General features: G+C 49.5%; 1 protein-coding gene across 5 annotated transcripts in view; it reads left to right on the top strand.

Moving 5' to 3' along the window:
- LOC110503722 (MAP/microtubule affinity-regulating kinase 4) overlaps positions 1-17170 on the top strand; it is a 68777-nt gene that overhangs the window by 42433 nt on the left and 9174 nt on the right. For all 5 annotated transcript variants that reach the window (XM_021582208.3, XM_021582205.3, XM_021582206.3 and 2 more), the window contains exons 6-15: positions 547-617; positions 824-880; positions 1085-1321; positions 1668-1787; positions 1888-1987; positions 2206-2315; positions 2873-3053; positions 3333-3559; positions 4131-4237; positions 16123-16392. In XM_021582208.3, coding sequence (XP_021437883.1) covers positions 547-617; positions 824-880; positions 1085-1321; positions 1668-1787; positions 1888-1987; positions 2206-2315; positions 2873-3053; positions 3333-3559; positions 4131-4237; positions 16123-16392 — 1480 coding nt within the window. The remainder of the gene's footprint in view (positions 1-546; positions 618-823; positions 881-1084; positions 1322-1667; positions 1788-1887; positions 1988-2205; positions 2316-2872; positions 3054-3332; positions 3560-4130; positions 4238-16122; positions 16393-17170) is intronic.

The raw sequence follows: 17170 nt of genomic DNA, 5'->3' as shown, positions 1-17170 counted from the left end.
TAACACTGCTATCATCTTACCACTTCACCACATCTTCCCTCAACATTAGACTACTGCTCTGACCCTCCCTTCAATTTATTTTCAACTTTCCATTTCGCAGCTTTTCTCTTATTGAATTAAACCCTGACATTGTCCTTTTTGCCCCAGTGGACCGAAGTGAACTTTTTCTGCCCATGTTCCCAAAAGCATTTGGCGACGTATCCGGTGAGCCGTGTATCCGGTGAGCGTACAGTTAGGCGCTAATGCTTAGTCTGCACGCTTTCGCCAGATAAAAAGAAAGAAAGAAAAACCTTAATGTAGCTTCTAGATATGATTTGCACAAGAACGATACATTTATAGATTTTTAAAGCCCTTCATCCACTCAATATTTCATGACCATTTACTCACCCACCCCTCGGATATAACCGTGGGGACTGCGGGTTATGAATCAACCCGTGCATCACTAATATACAGTATAAGCGCCTCAATTACACACTGTATTCAATCAGACGGTGTTGTAAGCCTGATGCTCTGTCTGTTGATGTGGTTGGTTTCTCTCTCCCTCAGGCGAAGTGTTTGACTACCTCGTGTCCCATGGGAGAATGAAAGAGAAAGAGGCGCGGGCCAAATTCCGTCAGGTGAGATGTGACCAAAAATGTATGATCGCAACAAAACCCAGTGAATGGTGCCGAGTTGGCCTGAATGACATTGCAAGCATTATTCTAAGTTTGTATGTGTCAGTGTATGTGTTTGGCTTTTTTTTACTGTGACTTGTCTCACTCCCCTTCTTTCTGTCTCTCCTGCTCTCTTCTCCCTCTCTCTCTATATATATCTATCTATCTAGATTGTGTCTGCTGTACACTACTGTCACCTGAAGAACATTGTTCACAGGGACCTTAAAGTACGTGACCGGTTCAGACCTGAACCCCTTTTCATTGTCCAAAATGACAACCACTCATTGATATTAAGTATATCATTATCAATACATTAAAAAACATGTCAAACACTGATAATCTCTCTTTCCTGAAATGAGCATACAGACTCAGCCTGAACTGAACAGACTCTCAGTCCTTAAAATCTGCGCTATCTTCACCTGTCTCTGCAGGCTGAGAACCTCTTGCTGGATGCCGACTCCAACATCAAAATCGCAGACTTTGGCTTCAGTAACGAGTTCACCATGGGCAACAAGCTGGACACGTTCTGTGGCTCCCCTCCCTATGCCGCTCCGGAGCTGTTCCAGGGGAAGAAGTACGACGGGCCTGAGGTGGACATCTGGAGCCTGGGGGTCATCCTCTACACGCTGGTCAGCGGATCACTGCCCTTCGACGGGCAGAACCTCAAGGCAAGACCCCCCCCCCCCCCCGCAGCGCAGCCAAAATGACCTTTACTTTGTCTGGGGCACTACATAGGGCACTACTTTTTTACATATGGTGTGGTCAAAAGTTGTGTACTATATGGGGAATATGATGCCAAATGTGACATTTTGGATACTAATGCTGCCTGTGGTACTGAAGGGTTTCGTGCTGATTACTTCATGTTCACCTTCCATTTTCATGTTCAGTTGATCAAGAGAAGGAACACGTTGTCTTTTAGTCCCTTTGCCATTATTATGTCTCGTGTTTTGTGTAACGTTATATAACGTTATGTGCACGTTTTGTGTAACGTTATCTGTATGTGTTGTTCCCCAGGAGCTGCGGGAGCGTGTTCTGCGGGGGAAGTACCGCGTGCCCTTCTACATGTCCACCGACTGCGAGGGCATCCTGCGCAGGTTCCTGGTGCTCAATCCCACCAAACGCTGCACCCTGGAGGTGAGGAGGGCAACGGCAGGCGGCACTCAGCTTTACAGTACACGCAACCACACACACCCTGTTTGTGCACTCTTTAACACATCGCTTTATCCCTGATTAGCAAATCATGAACGACAAGTGGATTAACTCTGGCTACGACGGAGAAGAACTGAAGGCTCATATAGAGCCCCTGGAGGACCATAATGATGGCAGCCGCATCGGTGAAATACCTCTCTATCTCCCCTCTACTCCTTACCTACATATCGTATTTGTCCCAAATTGCATCGTATTCCATTTTTAGTGCACTGGCCCCTGGGAGTAGTAGTAGTAGTAGTGCACTATTGTAGGGAATAGGGTGCTATTTGGGACACGGCCTTCCTCTTCTTTCTGTGAGCCTGTATCTCTGTCTAACGTCCCTCATCTCTCCGCTCGCCTTCAGAGGTGATGGTGGGGATGGGTTACACCCGTGATGACATCAAGGACGCTCTGACCACTCGGAAATACAACGAGGTCACCGCCACCTACCTGTTACTGGGACGCATGAATGAGGTGAGGCACAACGAGACAACGTGTGTGTGTGTGTGTAGGAGAGAGAGAAAATTCTTCATCATTAAAGCTTTCTGTGTTGCCCGTCTGCCTTCCCAGTGTTCCCCCTAAAATGTTTTTACATTTTTTTAAATATATATATTTCTGCCGAGACACGCTCTTAAAGGGATAGGTTGAGAGTTGGGAAATGAATTGCCAAAGTCTGGCACTATCCCTTTAAGATCAGTATATTTGTAGGAAACAGAGCAAGCAGTGGTGTGAATGAGAGCCACCGCTTGCTCCTCCTCATCTTACAGTGCAGTGGCGCGCACCAGTTACATTTCAGATGGCGTCAACGTCATTTCATTTCACCATGGAATAGAAAGTCCTTTTAAAAAGTCACCAGATGTGACCTTCTCACAGTCGTTCTACACAAAAATCCCCCTCCGCTACCTTAGCCACCGCTGCTAATACAAATCCCAGGGGAATGCCTGGCGTGCCAGTCTGCTACAATACATGTGTGTGTCGTGCCTGTGTGTTCACACTGTCCACAATCACGTTTCTCTCTGTGTGTATGTCAGGTGGAGGGCAGTGAGTCTCGGTCAACCAGCAGTCTGAGCCTGGCGCGGGTACGGCCCAGCACCGTCACCAACGGCACCAGTAAACACTCCACCTCCTCCACCACCTCCGCCTCCTCCCACAGCAAGACCACCCAGCGCAGCGCCTCCACCTACCACCCCCGCAGGAGGCACAGTGACTTCTGTGAGTGGGCTGTCTCTGAGTCTGCGTCCCAAAATGCACCCTATTGTGAGGTCACCGGTCGTGTGTGAGATCTTTATAATTTGTGCAGTCTATAATATCATAACATGCTGTTTATCCCAAACAACTGTAGTCCATGCAGAAATGTACATATGGGTGGCCCCAGCAGAATTCAAACCCACAATCTTGGTTTTACAAGTGCCTTGCTCTACCAACTGAGCCACACAGGACCAAACTTTGATTCTCATGTCGTGTCCTCTGCCCTGTCTGCCTGTTGTGCAGGCGGTCCAGCAGCGCCCCCATCCCACCCCAAGCGTAGCCCCAGCAGCGTGGCGGGGGCAGACAGGGAGCTGAAGGAGGAGGGGGGGCGCATGGCGTCCCGTAAGGTCAGCAGCAGTGTGGTGGGCAGCCGTTCCATCCAGCCCCCCTCCAGCCCCATGGTCAGCAGCGCCAACAACCCCAACCAGTCAGAGATTCCCGACCGCCGCAAGGAGATTAACACCGCCACGGTGAGCACACACACACACACACATAGGCCCTGTTCCAGGCTCACTACATGTCAGCAAACCACATCATATAATGGTTATCTGGTGCCAGACTGCGCCGTCGATGATGTGGCACGCAACCATTGGTGGATGCAGTGCAATGCTGTCGGCCTACAATACGACCTTATACGAGACAAGGTTACAAGAGATTAATGAAACTAAGATCAGTGTGCGGAGGAATGAACCAAGAACAACACTTTGGAGAGAGAATCTACAGATTCATGCTAAACTAAGATGTGGACAGAGAGAATAGAGATGAAACGCTGGCATGTAGGGAGTCCAGTAACAGAATAAGGATGAACAACAACAACAGTGTGAACGGAGAATATGTAGATGAACCCGAGTTGAACCCTTTGAAGGGCTCAGAGGCGCTCTGACAGGGTGGACTGAGAGTGACGACAAGAGTTCAGCACTGGTACTGTGGTTCCCTAAAGTACACTCCTTTTGACCAGGGCTCATAAGTAGTGCACTATATAGTAGTCACAGTCAATCACAGTCAATGTGTTATCTAACTGTCATTCTCCCTGCCTTTCAGAACAACGTCCCAGCAAGTGCCATGATCCGCCGGAACACATACGTGTGCACCACGGACCGGAACAGCACAGACAGGCCCTCCCTGCTGCAGAACGGCAAGGAGAACAGGTGAGCAGAGTGTTTGGGTTTCATCATGTTTGAGCGTTGTACATGTGCTTCTACATTTGTTGAGTCCTCGAGAATAATAGCAGGGATACTGTACATTCACTTTCTCAACATTGTGTGCATTAATAACCTGTGTTTTGACTGTACTGTAGTGGTGTTTCTGTGTGTATAACATTCATTATGCCTCTTGACTAGGGGATAAAGAGCTTACTGGTATGTGCCAGAAGGTGTTGGTTATCATGTGACCTACGGTCCTAGCACTGGAGGAGGGGTGGGGGTGGAGGGGGAAAGCGGTGACAGGCTGTGTTCCAACTTGACCAGCAACCGCCTTTTAGGCCCTGTCAATGCAATGCAACCGCCTTCTAGGCCCTGTCAATGCAATGCAACCGCCTTCTAGGCCCTGTCAATACAATGCAACCGCCTTCTAGGCCCTGTCAATACAATGCAACCGCCTTCTAGGCCCTGTCAATGCAATGCAACCGCCTTCTAGGCCCTGTCAATGCAATGCAACCGCCTTCTAGGCCCTGTCAATACAATGCAACCGCCTTCTAGGCCCTGTCAATGCAATGCAACCGCCTTCTAGGCCCTGTCAATGCAATGCATCCGCCTTCTAGGCCCTGTCAATGCAATGCCACACTAGACGGGCTGACGGGACACACAGTGGAGCCGCACAAACAAATACACCACTGCATACACACAATGACAAAATACACAAACCAACACACTCGGAAACAGACACAATATTCGTGCTCATACTGACATGCATGCTGTCATACAATTACATGCTATATATTACATAATCATGCATTACATTCTACACATTTTCAATTCCTGCCCCTGATCTCTTTTGCTTTGGGGCTCAGGTTGAGGGTAAATGATTGTGCTCTGAAACAGCTGCAAATCAACCAAAGGACTCTAATGTGTCTGCCCTACTCGGCCCCTCTCCCTGTGTGAGTGTGTGTCTGTCTATCAGAGCTCTGGTTATTTAGAGCGTTAAGTGAAGCGGCCCCAGGCCAACAGGGGCTAAGCCAGCCTAGCTAACCCAGCCATTCAGGGAGAACTGTAGGGAGCGGGCCAAGGGGACGAGGGGAGGGGAGCTCTGCCAGGTGGATGAAAGGATACAGGGTTAAGGGGGCATGGGGAAGGAGGGGGGCTACTGCTGTACGTCCACAAGCCTCCAAGCAGATGGCTGAAATCTTCATTTTCAGTCTGTCGCTCTTCCTCAAGCTCTCTCCCTCATGCCCTCTCCCTCTATCTCTCACCCTCTCTCTCTATCTCTCACCGTCTCTCTCTATCTCTCACCCTCTCTATCTCTCACACTCACCCTCTCTCACTCACCCTCTCTCTCACTCACCCTCTCTCTCACTCACCCTCTCTCTCTGTATCTCTCACCCTCTCTCTCTGTATCTCTCACCCTCTCGCTCTGTAACTCTCCCCCTCTCTCTGTAACTCTCCCCCTCTATCTGTAACTCTCCCCCTCTCTCTGTAACTCTCCCCCTCTCTCTGTAACTCTCCCCCTCTCTCTGTAACTCTCCCCCTCTCTCTGTAACTCTTACCCCCTCTCTCTGTAACTCTCACCCCCTCTCTCTGTAACTCTCACCCTCTCTCTCTGTAACTATCACCCTCTCTCTCTATCTCTCACCCTCTCTCTTGATCTCTCACCCCCTCTCTCTGTATCTCTCACCCTCTCTCTCTATCTCTTACCCTCTCTCTGTATCTCTCACCCTCTCTGTATCTCTCACCCTCTCTGTATCTCTCACCCTCTCTCTCTGTATCTCTCACCCTCTCTCTCTCTATCTCTCACCCTCTCTCTTGATCTCTCACCCCCTCTCTCTGTATCTCTCACCCTCTCTCTCTATCTCTTACCCTCTCTCTGTATCTCTCACCCTCTCTGTATCTCTCACCCTCTCTCTCTGTATCTCTCACCCTCTCTCTCTGTATCTCTCACCCTCTCTCTCTGTATCTCTCACCCTCTCTCTCTGTATCTCTCACCCTCTCTCTCTGTATCTCTCACCCTCTCTCTCTATCTCTCACCCTCTCTGTATCTCTCACCCTCTCTGTATCTCACCCTCTCTCTCTGTATCTCTCACCCTCTCTCTCTGTATCTCTCGCCCTCTCTCACTATCTCTCACCCTCTCTCTCTGTATCTCTCACCCTCTCTGTATCTCTCACACTCACCATCTCTCACACTCACCCTCTCTCTCACTCACCCTCTCTCTCTGTATCTCTCACCCTCTCTCTCTGCATCTCTCACCCTCTCTCTCTGTATCTCTCACCCTCTCTCTCTATCTCTCACCCTCTCTCTCTTTCACCTTCTCTCACCCTCTCTCACTATCTCTCACCCTCTCTCTCTGTATCTCTCACCCTCTCTCTCTGTATTATCTCTCACCCTCTCTCTCTGTATTATCTCTCACCCTCTCTGTATCTCTTTCACCTTCTCTCACCCTCTCTCTGTATCTCTCACCCCCTCTCTCTGTATCTCTCACCCTCTCTTTCTGTATCTCTCACCCTCTCTCTCTGTATTATCTCTCACCCTCTCTGTATCTCTCACCCACCCTCTCTCTCTCTCTCTCTCTCTCTCTCACTCACCCTCTCTCTCTATCTCTCACCCTCTCTATCTCTCACACTCACCCTCTCTCTCACTCACCCTCTCTCTCTGTATCTCTCACCCTCTCTCTGTATCTCTCACCCTCTCTCTCTGTATTATCTCTCACCCTCTCTCTCTGTATCTCTCACCCCCTCTCTCTGTATCTCTCACCCCCTCTCTCTGTATCTCTCACCCCCTCTCTCTGTAACTCTCACCCTCTCTCTCTGTAACTCTCACCCTCTCTCTCTATCTCTCACCCTCTCTCTCTATCTCTCACCCTCTCTCTGTATCTCTCACCCTCTCTCTTGATCTCTCACCCACTATCTCTCTCACCCACTATCTCTATCTCCCACCCACTATCTCTATCTCTCACCCACTATCTCTATCTCTCACCCTCTCTCTCTGTATCTCTCACCCTCTCTCTCACTCACCCTCTCTATCACTCACCCTCTATCTCTCACCCTCTCTCTCTATCTCTCACCCTCTCTCTTGATCTCTCACCCACTATCTCTATCTCTCACCCACTATCTCTATCTCTCACCCTCTCTCTCTGTATTATCTCTCACCCTCTCTCTCTATCTCTCACCCTCTCTCTCTTTCACCTTCTCTCACCCTCTCTCACTATCTCTCACCCCCTCTATCTGTATCTCTCACCCTCTCTTTCTGTATCTCTCACCCTCTCTCTCTGTATTATATCTCACCTCTCTGTATCTCTCACACTCACCATCTCTCACACTCACCCTCTCTCTCACTCACCCTCTCTCTCTGTATCTCTCACCCTCTCTCTCTGCATCTCTCACCCTCTCTTTCTGTATCTCTCACCCTCTCTCTCTATCTCTCACCCTCTCTCTCTTTCACCTTCTCTCACCCTCTCTCACCATCTCTCACCCTCTCTCTCTGTATCTCTCACCCTCTCTCTCTTTCACCTTCTCTCACCCTCTCTCACTATCTCTCACCCCCTCTCTCTGTATCTCTCACCCTCTCTTTCTGTATCTCTCACCCTCTCTCTCTATCTCTCACCCTCTCTCTCTTTCACCTTCTCTCACCCTCTCTCACTATCTCTCACCCCCTCTCTCTGTATCTCTCACCCTCTCTTTCTGTATCTCTCACCCTCTCTCTCTGTATTATCTCTCACCCTCTCTGTATCTCTCACCCACCCTCTCTCTCTCTCTCTCTCTCACTCACCCTCTCTCTCTATCTCTCACCCTCTCTATCTCTCACACTCACCCTCTCTCTCACTCACCCTCTCTCTCTGTATCTCTCACCCTCTCTCTCTGTATCTCTCACCCTCTCTCTGTATCTCTCACCCCCTCTCTGTATCTCTCACCCCCTCTCTCTGTAACTCTCACCCCCTCTCTCTGTAACTCTCACCCTCTCTCTCTGTAACTCTCACCCTCTCTCTCTGTAACTCTCACCCTCTCTCTCTATCTCTCACCCTCTCTCTTGATCTCTCACCCACTATCTCTCTCACCCACTATCTCTATCTCTCACCCACTATCTCTATCTCTCACCCTCTCTCTCTGTATCTCTCACCCTCTCTCTCACTCACCCTCTCTATCACTCACCCTCTATCTCTCACCCTCTCTTTATCTCTCACCCTCTCTGTATCTCTCACCCTCTCTCTCTGTATCTCTCACCCTCTCTCTCTGTAACTCACCCATCTCTCACCCCCTATCTCTGTATCTCTCACCCTCTCTCTCTGTATCTCTCACCCTCTCTCTCTATCTCTCACCCTCTCTCTCTTTCACCTTCTCTCACCCTCTCTCACTATCTCTCACCCTCTCTCTCTGTATCTCTCACCCTCTCTCTCTGTATTATCTCTCACCCTCTCTCTCTTTCACCTTCTCTCACCCTCTCTCTGTATCTCTCACCCTCTCTTTCTGTATCTCTCACCCTCTCTCTCTGTATTATCTCTCACCCTCTCTGTATCTCTCACCCACCCTCTCTCTCTCTCTCTCTCACACACCCTCTCTCTCTGTATCTCTCACCCTCTCTATCTCTCACACTCACCCTCTCTCTCACTCACCCTCTCTCTCTGTATCTCTCACCCTCTCTCTCTGTATCTCTCACCCTCTCTCTCTGTATCTCTCACCCTCTCTCTCTGTATCTCTCACCCTCTCTCTCTGTAACTCTCACCCTCTCTCTCTATCTCTCACCCTCTCTCTCTATCTCTCACCCTCTCTCTGTATCTCTCACCCTCTCTCTTGATCTCTCACCCACTATCTCTCTCACCCACTATCTCTATCTCTCACCCACTATCTCTATCTCTCACCCTCTCTCTCTGTATCTCTCACCCTTTCTCTCACTCACCCTCTCTATCACTCACCCTCTATCTCTCACCCTCTCTCTCTGTATCTCTCACCCTCTCTCTCTGTATCTCTCACCCTCTCTCTCTGTATCTCTCACCCTCTCTCTCTGTAACTCACCCATCTCTCTTACCCTCTCTCTCTATCTCTCACCCTCTCTGTATCTCTCACCCTCTCTCTCTGTATCTCTCACCCACCCTCTCTCTCTCTCTCTCTCTCTCTCACACACCCTCTCTCTCTGTATCTCTCACCCTCTCTATCTCTCACACTCACCCTCTCTCTCACTCACCCTCTCTCTCTGTATCTCTCACCCTCTCTCTCTGTATCTCTCACCCTCTCTCTCTGTAACTCTCACCCTCTCTCTCTATCTCTCACCCTCTCTCTCTATCTCTCACCCTCTCTCTGTATCTCTCACCCTCTCTCTTGATCTCTCACCCACTATCTCTCTCACCCACTATCTCTATCTCTCACCCTCTCTCTCTGTATCTCTCACCCTTTCTCTCTGTATCTCTCACCCTCTCTCTCTGTATCTCTCACCCTCTCTCTCTGTAACTCACCCATCTCTCTTACCCTCTCTCTCTATCTCTCACCCTCTCTGTATCTCTCACCCTCTCTGTATCTCTCACCCTCTCTCTCTGTATCTCTCACCCTCTCTCTCTGTATCTCTCACCCTCTCTCTCTGTATCTCTCACCCTCTCTCTCTCTATCTCTCACCCTCTCTATATCTCTCACCCTCTCTGTATCTCACCCTCTCTCTCTGTATCTCTCGCCCTCTCTCACTATCTCTCACCCTCTCTCTCTGTATCTCTCACCCTCTCTGTATCTCTCACACTCACCATCTCTCACACTCACCCTCTCTCTCACTCACCCTCTCTCTCTGTATCTCTCACCCTCTCTCTCTGCATCTCTCACCCTCTCTCTCTGTATCTCTCACCCTCTCTCTCTTTCACCTTCTCTCACCCTCTCTCTCTATCTCTCACCCTCTCTCTCTGTATCTCTCACCCACTCTCTCTGTATTATCTCTCACCCTCTCTCTCTATCTCTCACCCTCTCTCTCTTTCACCTTCTCTCACCCTCTCTCACTATCTCTCACCCTCTCTCTCTGTATCTCTCACCCTCTCTTTCTGTATCTCTCACCCTCTCTCTCTGTATTATCTCTCACCCTCTCTGTATCTCTCACCCACCCGCTCTCTCTCTCTCTCCCACTCACCCTCTCTCTCTCGCTCACTCACCCTCTCTCTCACTCACCCTCTCTCTCTGTATTATCTCTCACCCTCTCTCTCTGTATCTCTCACCCTCTCTCTCTGTATCTCTCACCCTCTCTCTCTGTATCTCTCACCCCCTCTCTCTGTAACTCTCACCCTCTCTCTCTGTAACTCTCACCCTCTCTCTCTATCTCTCACCCTCTCTCTCTGTATCTCTCACCCTCTCTCTCTGTATTATCTCTCACCCTCTCTCTCTGTATTATCTCTCACCCTCTCTGTATCTCTTTCACCTTCTCTCACCCTCTCTCTGTATCTCTCACCCCCTCTCTCTGTATCTCTCACCCTCTCTTTCTGTATCTCTCACCCTCTCTCTCTGTATTATCTCTCACCCTCTCTGTATCTCTCACCCACCCTCTCTCTCTCTCTCTCTCTCTCTCTCACTCACCCTCTCTCTCTATCTCTCACCCTCTCTATCTCTCACACTCACCCTCTCTCTCACTCACCCTCTCTCTCTGTATCTCTCACCCTCTCTCTGTATCTCTCACCCTCTCTCTCTGTATTATCTCTCACCCTCTCTCTCTGTATCTCTCACCCCCTCTCTCTGTATCTCTCACCCCCTCTCTCTGTATCTCTCACCCCCTCTCTCTGTAACTCTCACCCTCTCTCTCTGTAACTCTCACCCTCTCTCTCTATCTCTCACCCTCTCTCTCTATCTCTCACCCTCTCTCTGTATCTCTCACCCTCTCTCTTGATCTCTCACCCACTATCTCTCTCACCCACTATCTCTATCTCCCACCCACTATCTCTATCTCTCACCCACTATCTCTATCTCTCACCCTCTCTCTCTGTATCTCTCACCCTCTCTCTCACTCACCCTCTCTATCACTCACCCTCTATCTCTCACCCTCTCTCTCTATCTCTCACCCTCTCTCTTGATCTCTCACCCACTATCTCTATCTCTCACCCACTATCTCTATCTCTCACCCTCTCTCTCTGTATTATCTCTCACCCTCTCTCTCTATCTCTCACCCTCTCTCTCTTTCACCTTCTCTCACCCTCTCTCACTATCTCTCACCCCCTCTATCTGTATCTCTCACCCTCTCTTTCTGTATCTCTCACCCTCTCTCTCTGTATTATATCTCACCTCTCTGTATCTCTCACACTCACCATCTCTCACACTCACCCTCTCTCTCACTCACCCTCTCTCTCTGTATCTCTCACCCTCTCTCTCTGCATCTCTCACCCTCTCTTTCTGTATCTCTCACCCTCTCTCTCTATCTCTCACCCTCTCTCTCTTTCACCTTCTCTCACCCTCTCTCACCATCTCTCACCCTCTCTCTCTGTATCTCTCACCCTCTCTCTCTTTCACCTTCTCTCACCCTCTCTCACTATCTCTCACCCCCTCTCTCTGTATCTCTCACCCTCTCTTTCTGTATCTCTCACCCTCTCTCTCTATCTCTCACCCTCTCTCTCTTTCACCTTCTCTCACCCTCTCTCACTATCTCTCACCCCCTCTCTCTGTATCTCTCACCCTCTCTTTCTGTATCTCTCACCCTCTCTCTCTGTATTATCTCTCACCCTCTCTGTATCTCTCACCCACCCTCTCTCTCTCTCTCTCTCTCACTCACCCTCTCTCTCTATCTCTCACCCTCTCTATCTCTCACACTCACCCTCTCTCTCACTCACCCTCTCTCTCTGTATCTCTCACCCTCTCTCTCTGTATCTCTCACCCTCTCTCTGTATCTCTCACCCCCTCTCTGTATCTCTCACCCCCTCTCTCTGTAACTCTCACCCCCTCTCTCTGTAACTCTCACCCTCTCTCTCTGTAACTCTCACCCTCTCTCTCTGTAACTCTCACCCTCTCTCTCTATCTCTCACCCTCTCTCTTGATCTCTCACCCACTATCTCTCTCACCCACTATCTCTATCTCTCACCCACTATCTCTATCTCTCACCCTCTCTCTCTGTATCTCTCACCCTCTCTCTCACTCACCCTCTCTATCACTCACCCTCTATCTCTCACCCTCTCTTTATCTCTCACCCTCTCTGTATCTCTCACCCTCTCTCTCTGTATCTCTCACCCTCTCTCTCTGTAACTCACCCATCTCTCACCCCCTATCTCTGTATCTCTCACCCTCTCTCTCTGTATCTCTCACCCTCTCTCTCTATCTCTCACCCTCTCTCTCTTTCACCTTCTCTCACCCTCTCTCACTATCTCTCACCCTCTCTCTCTGTATCTCTCACCCTCTCTCTCTGTATTATCTCTCACCCTCTCTCTCTTTCACCTTCTCTCACCCTCTCTCTGTATCTCTCACCCTCTCTTTCTGTATCTCTCACCCTCTCTCTCTGTATTATCTCTCACCCTCTCTGTATCTCTCACCCACCCTCTCTCTCTCTCTCTCTCACACACCCTCTCTCTCTGTATCTCTCACCCTCTCTATCTCTCACACTCACCCTCTCTCTCACTCACCCTCTCTCTCTGTATCTCTCACCCTCTCTCTCTGTATCTCTCACCCTCTCTCTCTGTATCTCTCACCCTCTCTCTCTGTATCTCTCACCCTCTCTCTCTGTAACTCTCACCCTCTCTCTCTATCTCTCACCCTCTCTCTCTATCTCTCACCCTCTCTCTGTATCTCTCACCCTCTCTCTTGATCTCTCACCCACTATCTCTCTCACCCACTATCTCTATCTCTCACCCACTATCTCTATCTCTCACCCTCTCTCTCTGTATCTCTCACCCTTTCTCTCACTCACCCTCTCTATCACTCACCCTCTATCTCTCACCCTCTCTCTCTGTATCTCTCACCCTCTCTCTCTGTATCTCTCACCCTCTCTCTCTGTATCTCTCACCCTCTCTCTCTGTAACTCACCCATCTCTCTTACCCTCTCTCTCTATCTCTCACCCTCTCTGTATCTCTCACCCTCTCTCTCTGTATCTCTCACCCACCCTCTCTCTCTCTCTCTCTCTCTCACACACCCTCTCTCTCTGTATCTCTCACCCTCTCTATCTCTCACACTCACCCTCTCTCTCACTCACCCTCTCTCTCTGTATCTCTCACCCTCTCTCTCTGTATCTCTCACCCTCTCTCTCTGTAACTCTCACCCTCTCTCTCTATCTCTCACCCTCTCTCTCTATCTCTCACCCTCTCTCTGTATCTCTCACCCTCTCTCTTGATCTCTCACCCACTATCTCTCTCACCCACTATCTCTATCTCTCACCCTCTCTCTCTGTATCTCTCACCCTTTCTCTCTGTATCTCTCACCCTCTCTCTCTGTATCTCTCACCCTCTCTCTCTGTAACTCACCCATCTCTCTTACCCTCTCTCTCTATCTCTCACCCTCTCTGTATCTCTCACCCTCTCTGTATCTCTCACCCTCTCTCTCTGTATCTCTCACCCTCTCTCTCTGTATCTCTCACCCTCTCTCTCTGTATCTCTCACCCTCTCTCTCTCTATCTCTCACCCTCTCTATATCTCTCACCCTCTCTGTATCTCACCCTCTCTCTCTGTATCTCTCGCCCTCTCTCACTATCTCTCACCCTCTCTCTCTGTATCTCTCACCCTCTCTGTATCTCTCACACTCACCATCTCTCACACTCACCCTCTCTCTCACTCACCCTCTCTCTCTGTATCTCTCACCCTCTCTCTCTGCATCTCTCACCCTCTCTCTCTGTATCTCTCACCCTCTCTCTCTTTCACCTTCTCTCACCCTCTCTCTCTATCTCTCACCCTCTCTCTCTGTATCTCTCACCCACTCTCTCTGTATTATCTCTCACCCTCTCTCTCTATCTCTCACCCTCTCTCTCTTTCACCTTCTCTCACCCTCTCTCACTATCTCTCACCCTCTCTCTCTGTATCTCTCACCCTCTCTTTCTGTATCTCTCACCCTCTCTCTCTGTATTATCTCTCACCCTCTCTGTATCTCTCACCCACCCGCTCTCTCTCTCTCTCCCACTCACCCTCTCTCTCTCGCTCACTCACCCTCTCTCTCACTCACCCTCTCTCTCTGTATTATCTCTCACCCTCTCTCTCTGTATCTCTCACCCTCTCTCTCTGTATCTCTCACCCTCTCTCTCTGTATCTCTCACCCCCTCTCTCTGTAACTCTCACCCTCTCTCTCTGTAACTCTCACCCTCTCTCTCTATCTCTCACCCTCTCTCTTGATCTCTCACCCACTATCTCTCTCACCCACTATCTCTATCTCTCACCCACTATCTCTATCTCTCACCCTCTCTCTCTGTATCTCTCACCCTCTCTCTCATTCACCCTCTCTATCACTCACCCTCTAGCTCTCACCCTCTCTCTCTGTATCTCTCACCCTCTCTCTCTGTATCTCTCACCCTCTCTCTCTGTATCTCTCACCCTCTCTCTCTGTAACTCACTCATCTCTCACCCCCTCTCTCTGTATCTCTCACCCTCTCTCTCTCTATCTCTTACCCTCTCTCTCTATCTCTCACCCTCTCTGTATCTCTCACCCTCTCTGTAGCTCTCACCCTCTCTCTCTGTATCTCTCACCCTCTCTCTCTTTATCTCTCACCCTCTCTCTGTATCTCTCACCCTCTCTCTCTGTAACTCACCCATCTCTCACCCCCTCTCTCTGTATCTCTCACTCTCTATATCTTACCCCCTCTCACTGTATCTCTCACCCTCTCTCTCTATCTCTCACCCTCTCTGTATCTCTCACCCTCTCTCTCTGTATCTCTCACCCTCTCTCTTTGTAACTCACCCATCTCTCACCCCCTCTCACTGTATCTCTCACCCTCTCTCTCTGTATCTCTCACCCTCTCTCTGTAACTCACCCATCGCTCACCTCCTCTCACTGTATCTCTCACCCTCTCACAGTATCTCTCACATCTCTCTCTCTATCTCTCACCCTCTCTCTCTGTATCTCTCACCCTCTCTCTCTGTAACTCTCACCCTCTCTCTCTGTAATTCTCACCCTCTCTCTCTGTAACTCTCACCCTCTCTCTGTAACTCTCACCCCCTCTCTCTGTAATTCTCACCCTTTCTCTGTAACGCTCACCTTCTCTCTCTGTAACTCTCACCCTCTCTCTGTAACTCTCACCCCCTCTCTCTGTAATTCTCACCCTCTCTCTGTAACGCTCACCCTCTCTCTCTGTAATTCTCACCCTCTCTCTCTATCTCTCACCTTCTCTTTTTCTCTCTTTCCCTTTCTATTTCTATGCTCACTTTTCTATTCTCATTTTTTACCAGCATACCAGTCACACCCCTCCCACATCCCCCTTTCCAGTCTGTCCTTCCCTCCTCCTCCCTGATCCCCCTCTCCCCCTCACAGTCTGTTTCCTCCAAAGGCCCAGTTCTGATTTGGCCTCACTTCTCTCTCTGTCTGCTGAAAGCCAACACAAGTGGAATCTCCTACCCTGGGACTCTGTAAAGGTTCACCATCCCTCTGCCAGATCCAAACTAACTCCAGCTAAAGCCTTTCTGGCTCAGATCATTTGTCTCAACGGATACATTAGAACGATGAGATGTCCTGTGCAAATGCTTTTTTAAGTCTGGATCATGTTGTTGTGTTGTATTGTATTGTTGTATGTTTTATTTATGTCATGTATTGATTGTTGCTGCCTTCTTGGCCAGGTCTCCATTGATAACGAGACTCTGGGTCTCAATGGGCTTGTCCAGGTTAAATTAAGGTTAAATTAAGGTTAAATAAATGTTTAAAAAAAATAAAAATACATTATGAACTGAGCACCTCACTGTTAATGGTTGAGTGAGGGATGAACGGGATGATGATCTGATTGTTTTGTCCTTTCTGCTCTCTCCTCTCTTAGCTCCATGTCCCACCGGCTGCCCCCGGCCTCACCCTCCACCCACAGCATCGCTGGGGCCTCGGGGACCTCCTCCTCTTCGGGCTCCCGCCTCACCCGGGGCTCCAGCATCCGCAGCACCTTCCACGGGGGCCAGCTGAGGGACCGGCGGCCTCCCTCCCACGCACCCCCCACCTCCCCCACTCTGTCCCACGACGCCAGCCCCCTGCCTCACGCACGTACCCGCGCCACCTCCAACCTGTTCAGCAAGCTCACCTCCAAGCTCACACGCAGGTAAGAGGAGAGTGAAGGGAGTGTGAGGAAGCCCTGAGCTTTAGCCCCCCAGTATAAGGATGACAACACTTCTAGGCTAGTCCATAGTGAGGGTAGAATTCTTAGCTTTAACCTTGTTGACTGGATATTTAAGGAATTTCAGTAGAAACATCAGAAGTGTAAGCAATCCTAGTCTAAACAGCTGAAAGGGACAGGAAGCGTGAAATTGGGAGGATTCTAATAGATGTTAGTTCTAATTATACGATGCTGCGCGCGACATTGTGAAATTCAACACTCCTCAGGGATAGCGACTGCCGTTTAAGCAATTCGATCAAATAAATATCATGTACGGTCTAGCAAGGACAAGGATTACTGTGAGCGTTTGCTCCTGTTACGCCCCCGTGTTATTTTAAGTGTGAAAATCTGGGGAGCTCTTTGTTTAGCGAAGCCCAGTAAACTGCTCATCTGTGTGCACTGATGGAGACAGGCCTGAACCAAAAGGGAATGTTGATTCAGGCAAATCAACATGAAATAGCACCCTAAATGAGACTGGCGTGAGGTAGAGGCCTTTATGGGTCCAACAAGTTAAGACACGTTCCGAAATGGAAAAATGCATAAATATATTTTTAAAATAAAGAGACCCGTTCCGAACGGACCCGAGGACAACTAGACCCTTTCCGTATAGACCTGGTCTGATCCAGACCCGGTCCGAGCCGAGTGAAAGAAGCAGCAGAAAAGTCCATTTTTAAGCTACTTTATGAACCGGAACTGATAACGCGTGAAGGAGAGGAGGTAGAGA

The sequence above is a fragment of the Oncorhynchus mykiss genome, chromosome 24 (assembly GCF_057628025.1).
Source record: "Oncorhynchus mykiss isolate SJ-2025 chromosome 24, ASM5762802v1, whole genome shotgun sequence".
Classification (NCBI taxonomy): Eukaryota; Metazoa; Chordata; class Actinopteri; order Salmoniformes; family Salmonidae; genus Oncorhynchus; species Oncorhynchus mykiss.
This window is presented reverse-complemented; position numbering and strand designations above follow the sequence as displayed.